A 9115-nucleotide genomic window follows, 5' to 3' on the forward strand; every position below is an offset into this window, starting at 1 on the left:
GGCTCGGCTCTTCCCTATGCGTTTCTTCACTAATTAGGATAGACTTTACTCCACTCGCAAATGAGATGGCGATATGGATTTTTCCATACTTACCCATCTATTTATTTATAAGCGTCGACCAGTAACAAAAAATATGTAAACTTTGTATTAAAAGTTTTAATGAGAGGAAATTTCAATAAACTTTGAAAATTATTGTTCATCATGTCTGCGACTTTTTTACTTTTTTCGAGATGTAAACGGGTTGTAATTTTTTTTCCTCATTGAATGGTATACTCGGCATTCCTTGATCAGCCTCCTTGTTGTAGATATTTTTTACCGAAAAATAGTAATGATCGAGTCTGTTGTTACGCGGAGGGAAAATCCCGCATACTAGCTGCTCAAATGGAGGCGTTGTGGAAAGTTTGAGGGGAAAGAGTAAATTACTCGACTGTCAGTTCACGACGGGCGGCATGATGCCGGGAACTCAATGAGAGGCGAAGAATAATACTGGGCCAGTGGTCGGCCCAGTCCAATTAGTTATAGCCGACCGTTGGCCATTCCTCGGCCACCTGAAAGCGACCAGTTGCCGCGAAGAAGGGTCTGGCTAGGATATCATATTACAAAGAGTACAAGCTCGAGGGTAGCGACTGGCCGAGCTTTGGGCAGATCAAGGATTTTACACGATGGTCGCCAAAACCTCGCCCTCAGACTTCGCTGCATTTTGACTACAAGCCTTAAAGAACTGATTAAGAACGTTAGCCTTGCCCTCATCAGAGGAAATCTTTCGTTGGTCTACTTTCAAATCAGATATACCATTCTTTGACTTACACTTCGAACTAGCGTACAAGAAGAAGGCTTTCGGATTATTTTTTATGTTTTTAGCAATAGTTTTTTTTCTCGAAGTTTTTCACTGCAGTGCGACAGATCTTTTTTAGCAATTGATTTCGAGTTATTGCATGCAGGTCATAATCAGAATCGCTGCGAGTTCGTAAATAATTACGCTTGTAGGCTTCCTTCTTGGGGCCATACTTTCAAAACTAGTTAAGTGAACGTAAGTACTTACGCTCTATTTTCTTGTCTATGATTGGTGGATTTTGCTTGAAAGGCCGTCAATGATTGGCTGATGAACTTACGATCTCTTAACTTTTTTTGAAAGTATAGGCCTTGGTCTTTAGCTGAGCTTTATCTGTACTGTTCATCCACTGGGACTTTTTGACTCCTTCAAGCGTAATCTTAGGAGAAATGACCATATTCTTTGGGTAATGACGGTGAATCAGCCCAATTCATGTCCTTAATTCAGTCCGAAATATTCGTCGCATTCACCGCTTCACAGAGTTTATCATAGTCGCCTTTCGTAAAGTTCAAACGTTCACGTTTCCGAAGCGTCTTTTCTGCACAACACTTAATATTGAAAAACAATGATTGGTGGTGGCTTTTGCCCAACGGAGCCTCGTGGCGAAGCTCATCTATCATTGATTCTTCACTAGTAAACACAAGATCTAGAATATTTGGGGTCTGTTTACCCCTAAAATGGGTTGGCTTGGTGATGTTCTGGATTAAAAATGAGTCTCGTACAGACTCCAAGAACAGGGATGCTGGGTGATTCTCATCNGCAGTGGTGGTCGTCGGCAGGCGACCCCAATTGAAAGGGAAAATCTTAATGCAAGAAGATATTGAAGAAACGCTGGTGCACGTGAGATTAGATATTACCCCAAAGATCTTATCGGTTGGTCATGAATTTCGATTGGTCATGATACCCATCGTGATTACGGGAAAATAATGTTTTATTTCGAGCAAGACGTATTTAAACAATTGAATATTTGCATCTTGTTACATTAGAGAACAGACAAGTGCGTAGTAATTTACTTATTTCATTTGAGAATATTATACATAAACGTATATATTTGCTATAAAAATGTCATCTTTTTAAAGAGGGTCGAGATTAAAAAAAAAACATAATGTGAATGTTTATACGGACGTCAAAAAGAATTGTATCATATCGTATAGCATATTGCGGACCACAAAACATTGAAAATATAAATGCAGCGCGTAAAATACTAATATTTTTAAGATGAAATTCTCTCAACATTTTTTTCAATTTAAGAAGAAGGTAACGTGTATAAAATAAATTGTGAATTTTTGTATTGTGTATGTAAAATCTCATCACTAATACGAGTCTTCCGAGATGATTAATATACATACATAATACAATATGCTTCTCCATATCATCAAAATTTATAAACATTTTATGAAATTGCTTTGCAACAATTTCTTGTTTAAGAGTTTAACTCACGTACAGTCCCCTGCTAATTATATGACGTTATATTCCATCAGCCACAACACATGCCAACGACGGCTACTGGTTAGGCGCCACCAACTCTTCGGATACGCACGTCTGGCAGTGGAGCGACGGCTCGGCTGTGCAGATGGGCGCTCCGTACTGGGCATTCGTGAGTGACTTAATCCTTAGGTGCCCCGTGTATCATAAATGACACCAAACAAATTTTAGCCTATTGAGGCTATGGTGATGAGGCTACTTGCCTGTAGCAATCTTTGATTAAGTACGATACATACCAAGTCAACCGAGAATGAAACGTGCTACATCGGTGTTGTGCGGCGCAGTAAACATAAACTTCAGTGAGCATTACAAGGCGTGGCCACTACAGTAACTATAGGCATTTTAAAGTTATATATATACAGGCATTTAAAAGGTATACTATATATCTATTATCTTTTCAAATGAAGGAGAATTTTGTTTACTAGTATACCGGGTGCAACATTTGATTATGATAGCGAAGTGTGTAAATGATGTCATAATCATGTTGTAAAAAAGACGGTTTTATAATAAGATGGGGATTATATTATGAAAGTGGCATGTCGTGATGTATAGCACCGACGATTTATTTTAATTATTATTCTACTAACTTAAACTAATTCTTATTGTAAAAGCACACGTTGTTACCTCTGAATTATTTTCTTTGAATCTCACCATTACTTCAACCAAAAATAATGGTTTTTATCATTGTAGTTGAGATTAAGAATTTATTCAGCACGCGTACTCTGTTGAAAATAGCTGTTAAGTATTATTGACGAAAGAAAAATTTGATGAAGTATATCCTTGATTATTATTATTTATCGGTAGGATGCTGGACTGGGGGCAGACGTGGAGCCCGTGGGGGGACCAGGGGAGAACTGTGCCTACATCGACCCCAACTCTGGGTGGTTATTTCGTGACGGTCCTTGTAGCCCCGCGGGGACCTTCCATTCTGTGTGCTCGAGGACTCCTGTAGATGGTGGGATACTTATTTCTTTACACTCAGAAAATAAACCGGTGATTGTCCAAATAATGGCAGAGCAAACGAAACACTAATGGAAAGCAAACGCAGCACTAATACGCCTATTTACATCGCCAGACTAAAGCAGGATGATCAACACAAGTGTAAAAATTGCATAAATTTTTGGACAAGGCCCCTGTCATGTTTCTCAGTGCTTAACAGCTACCACAGATGATTTGATTGCGAATGGACAAGCATTCGCAAGGATCAAAGACGATTGGCGGGACACCCATGGGTACTAGAATGATGTAAGCCTCGCAAGATTTTATTTATTCTGGTACATTATGCGACTGAAACTGAATCATATCTAATGTATATTTAAACCACGAAACTTTACTCTTATTTCAAATACAGTGTCAGCAAGATAATTTGTTTGCAGGTGAATGCACAAGCCAGTATGTTTTGGTGGGCACGCAGTGTATCCACATACTCACCTTCTACTACCACTGGGAGGACGCGCGCTCTCGCTGCGCGTTGGCTGGCGGAGACTTGATCATTCTGGACGACTGCGAACAGTTCCGCCAGATTTACTTGTACCTCGTCGAGCTAGGTAGGGAGATTCCAGGAATAATATCCAAGATTTGTCGTAAGTTATTTTATTTATTTTTTGTTACATTTTAACTGTTAGTTTGCACCATTGTGCCTGGAGTTTACCTCGAAATATTTACAGAGGAGAATAATTTAAGACCTAGTGAGTCACAGCGGAACAACAGCGACATTTATATTATTTAGAAGTTATAATTTATTCATTTTTGTAATCTTTTTTTTATTTATCCGTCATAAGAGGACGTACCCGATGGTTTCTGGATCGGCGGATCGGATTTAGCCCAGGAGGGGCAATGGCTCTGGATTGACGGTTCGCCGATGGCCATGGGACGGCCATATTGGGCAAATGTGAGTTACCTTATTCGTAAAAATACGCAAAAATTAAAAAATATAATCTTTGAACTGTTATTTCACAAGGGAAAAAATTTAGCTGGGCGAGTTACCCCAACAAAATTTAGAGGCGTTCGCGATCCGACATTAGTGTCGCCTAGGACTTGGGGAGCACGTAAATCGGCTTTTCCATGTCCGCTTCGGCTCAGGGTTCGAAGGGCGGACTCTGCGCCGGTTGCTAGCTCGGTATGACTCGGCTCGGCCAACCCTTCTCATACTTTCACGCGACAATATAGTCGGATATTAAGAGATTCTGACTAGAAACTGATTTCAATTGGGTGGCTAAGCAGACCCAGAACAACTTTACGCCGGGTGTAGTGACTATTCCCCAGAAGCCTAGGGGGTCTCCGAATTTTGTAGGGGTAGCTCTATTGAAGAAAAAAGATGGGGCAGTTAGTTAAAAACACGAGGACTTACCGAGTGCAGCCAATAAGTCATTTCAAGCCTACGAAATAGTGCCCTTTTGTGCCACGCAACAGGTTTGATTTATCACCATCGAGCAGCCCTTGATGTCACAGTTAATATAAGATGAATCGGCTAAAACTTCTCTGATGAAGATGAAATGTGACTATTAAATGAACCTCGTCAGACTGGATTGTACACGTATTATCATTTCTATATTAATTTTTTCGATACCCTAAAGCTAAAATGATTTAATTTCGAAGAAATTTATAATTCGATCGTTCACGTGAAACAACGCTATCATAAAAATAATACCTACTATACTCAGTTTTTATTATAACAGAGCGGTGTAGGCGCTCCAGAACCCAACAACCCCGGCGTGGAGAACTGCCTGGAGCTGAGCTCCATCTGGATGTACCGCTTCTCCAACACGCTGTGCTCCGACTCCAGACGCGTGATCTGCGAAACTGATCCTCTCTAGACTAGAGAGAAATACCTTATCAGGAAAACTATATATCTAATCAAAATCAAGGGAAAAAGAATTATAGGTGTTTTAAGGCATATTGGTTCTGAAAAACTCAATGCAAATAGGTTATTAAAGAAAGTATCATAGCAAACTGATTCAAAAAGTTTTAAAGCTGGTTGGTTAGGGTAACATGGGGCAGCGGGCCCCCCCTTTTTTTAAACTAAATTTTTGATGAAGTTTTAATTGATACAAGGTGGTTCTTTGTTTTGTTTAAAGGTACAGCTAATGAGGAATGCATGATGTGAATTAGACGCCTATAGACTATAGAGTTATTCAATTTTTAATGAAACACTATTTCGTAAAAAGTGTCAAAATGGGCCCACTGCCCCACCCCTGGGGCAATGGGCCCATGGGCTTGGGGCAAGGCCCTTGGTCCCTTTACCACAATTGCATATTTTTCGTTTAAAACTGAAACAACACTTTACAGTTAAAAATAAGAAAAATGCGATAAAAAATATGACGTTCATTCATCTATTAACAACTCAAAAAATCATATCCTTAACTCGAAAAAATATACTCTTGGCCTAAAAAATCTTTCACTGACGTGAAGAAAAATATTTCATTGACATAAAAATATATGTTCTTGACTTGAAAAATATATCCTTGCGATAAAAAATTCGTCCTTGACATGAAAAAATGTATTCTTGACTTGACAAAATATATTTAGTTGATCAGAAAAAACGTCTTTCCAGTTTCGTCCATAAGCCAGATATTACGTGCAGAGAATTCGTACCTATTCGTGATTTCAGCCAACCCCATAAAAACTCATCAACTTTTGGCTCATTGGTGTTGACTGAAATCAACTTTTGGCAAGACAAGTCAATAACTCGCTAAGGGGCCATAAATACGCATAACTAGAAACTAAACTGCTGCCTTGAGGCGGCAAATAAAAAAAATCATGTAATATGAAGTGTAATTTTTAATTCAAAAAGCTAGTCATAGTTTTGAAAAGCTCATTGAGACAAATCTAATGATGTATAACACATGACTACACTGAGGGGTATGGAGCCCACCATGGGCGCTTTGCCCCGTGACACGCATGGGCCCGTTGCCCCACTATAGGTATCATTATAATTTATATCGTGACAACATTTTATTTTAAGAGCTAATAGTCTAAACTTGATCTCAAAATTCTCCCTATAAATTTTACTTTCAAAATATAATTCAAAGTAATTTCAAAATCTTTGTTGACAGTAATCGAAAACAGTTTTATTTAGCAGCAAAAAAACTTTTATCTGGGCTAAAACAGTTATTCACAAATAACTTAATAACGCAAACTCTTAGCAAAAAAGTAAATCCGTACACTTCATCCCAGTGAAACTGTCGACCGGCGGTAGAGAACACGGACCAATATCTGCCATGCTTAGCGAGAAACCCGCTATGGGCCTTTGACCCGCAGTGGTCCCTTTGCCCCATTTTACCCTATATAAGACTAAAAAATAAGATATTTCACATCAAAGTCAGTATAATGTTAGCCAAATGCGAAACTGACTCCTTAGGGGAATAAGTAGCGAAAATTCATCAGAACTAAATTAGATATGAACGGTTTAAGAGGAATTGATAAAGCACCCTGTAACGTTTTCACTTCAAAAACTATACATTACAATATGCTTTCCAATATATGATGATTTTTTCAGCAGTCAAGCAATAAAGTGATCACTAAACGAATATTTTATTGAAAATTGAATTCCTTTTAAGTTCATTAGAGCGTGGGGCATCCGTCGGTAACTTAGTTGCAAAAGACATGAGGTTTTGACAAATACGATTTTTAACTGAACAACGAGCATTTACTTGAAAATCATTGTAGTGAATCTGTAGCATAATTTACAATTTTACATCGATACGTTAAACCATATAAATATATGGTGAAAAAGTTCTTCGCTTCAGTAATCGTGATCATAACAGTGAATGGTTCGAATCGAAAATTGAAACATTTCAGATGAATAATTAGAGCTTCTCAGATACCAGCTGTATGGTATCCGGAATGCTGTAAATGGTATCAAAAATTCTGCATGGTATCTGAAATACTGCATGGTTTCTGAAATTGTCGGCTCTCGCAACTCCAGCCTCGATGGAATTTTCGTTCTACCTTCACTTCTATTGTAGCCGACATGGTTAATTATTTTGTCTGAACATGACATCTCATACATAGGGTATAATTATTAATTTAACTAAATATTATACCGGGGCTACTTTTGTCACCTTTTTTGAACAATGGTGTTACATGAGCTTCTTTCCAATCGGACGGCAAAGTTCCTTCGTTCAAGTTTTTTTTTTTTTGAAAGAATACGGTCAATGGGCCGGCCAGTACGGCTGCTAATTCTCTGAGCAATCTGGGATGCAAGCCGTGTGTTCAACATGACTTGTTGGGATTTAGAGCTACCAGGCACTCGAGAACCTCTTCTTCGAGTATTTAAAAACCTATTAACTTCGAGCCGACTGGGCGCTCCTCAATATCTGGAATACTGTATGTCCTCATCTGTGAACACACTGCTATGGCAGTGATTAAGAACGTTAGCCTTGAAGAACTGATTAAGACCCTGGGGCCATACTATCAAAACTCGCTAAGTGAACGTAAGTACTTACGCTCTATTTTCCTGTATGCGATTGGTGGATTTTGATTGAAAGGCCGTCAACTTACGATCTCTTAACTTTTTTTGAAAGTATAGGCCCTGATTGAGACCCGAGAGGCTTCGAACAGGCTGGGCTCCTCCCTATGCGTTTCTTCACTAATTAGGATAGACTTTACTCTACTCGCAAATGAGATGGCGATATGGATTTTTCCATACTATACATGATTAAGAAATGACGCAGCATCGATGAGAGTACTAGCGCCCAAACACCGTCATGAATCCAGTTTGATTCCAGCAGTCGACTCTTGTACAAAAATTTTATTAGCAGTTCTGGGTCCGAGAATGACAAGAAAAGTGTACACAGAGAGAATAGAAGGTTTACCGGTAGCTACTGGCAGGAGAAGCGCAGATCGCCATCTAAGGCAGAGTTGGCAACCAATTTTAGGTACTGGAAAGCAAATAATTTGTAAAAACATCGAATGCGCCAATATTGCAACATCAGTGATTATTTATTCATAAAAATGACCAAATTGGTATAAAAAAACTTCATCTTGCTTGTTTACAATTAACAACAGTTCCATAATTTTAGTTTATTGTTACGGTCGTTTTTAAATAAATTCGAGGGTGCTTTTATGAATATTACGATTGTTTAAGGATATTCTTCATTGTTTCACGTTCCCTGTATTGGAACGTTTGGGAGATATTTCATGTTACTTCAAATCTGACAATCGGCTGCGGAAACACCGGTCGCTCTCCGTACAGTCGTATAACTCGCGAATGAAGGATAAATGAAAAAACATAGGCACGAGGTTAACATCGCCGTTAGGTGATTATGAATTTTTATTTAACTATTCGTTCAAATATGTCAAGTAGTTCAGAAACTATGTAATATTCACTTCGAATTTTGGCCCTCAAGTCTGTATAAGTTGGATACGAAGGCAAAATAAAATAAAACTAAACATCACCCTCATGGCTAAATAAACGCATGTGAAAAGTTTCATCGACTTGTTTTTATTAGTTTGGGAGATATTTCATGTTCACTGAATCTTGGACACAGGCCGCGAGACCGGCCGCAATACCGGCCGTAGAATCGTCCAAGAGAAATCGCCCGGGCAACTATCGCCCTGTCAGTTTGACAAGTGTCGTTTGCAAGGTAATGGAATCTGTTGTGAGGGATCGATTGATATATCATCTGACTGCTAATAATCTCCTATCAGACTGTCAACATGGCTTTATTGCCGGGAGATCCTGCACCACTAACCTCTTGTCGACTCTGAACGAATGGCCCCGCCTGCTGGACGAAAGGGAGCCAGTAGATGCAGTGTACCTCGATTTTGCCAAGGCATTTGACAGTGTCCCACATG

At 39.0% G+C, this 9115-nt stretch overlaps 1 protein-coding gene across 1 annotated transcript in view; it reads left to right on the plus strand.

Moving 5' to 3' along the window:
• The window catches only part of LOC108674352 (C-type mannose receptor 2), a 5719-nt gene extending 421 nt beyond the window's left edge, over nucleotides 1-5298 (plus strand). The window contains exons 2-6 of the mRNA XM_018162296.1: nucleotides 2314-2429; nucleotides 3122-3272; nucleotides 3694-3864; nucleotides 4099-4208; nucleotides 4996-5298. Of these exons, the coding sequence (XP_018017785.1) occupies nucleotides 2314-2429; nucleotides 3122-3272; nucleotides 3694-3864; nucleotides 4099-4208; nucleotides 4996-5133 (686 nt within the window). The 3' untranslated portion in view covers nucleotides 5134-5298. The remainder of the gene's footprint in view (nucleotides 1-2313; nucleotides 2430-3121; nucleotides 3273-3693; nucleotides 3865-4098; nucleotides 4209-4995) is intronic.
• Nucleotides 5299-9115: the final 3817 nt, after the last annotated feature.

This window comes from Hyalella azteca, unplaced genomic scaffold (genome assembly GCF_000764305.2).
Source record: "Hyalella azteca isolate HAZT.00-mixed unplaced genomic scaffold, Hazt_2.0.2 contig13590, whole genome shotgun sequence".
Taxonomy (NCBI): domain Eukaryota; kingdom Metazoa; phylum Arthropoda; class Malacostraca; order Amphipoda; family Hyalellidae; genus Hyalella; species Hyalella azteca.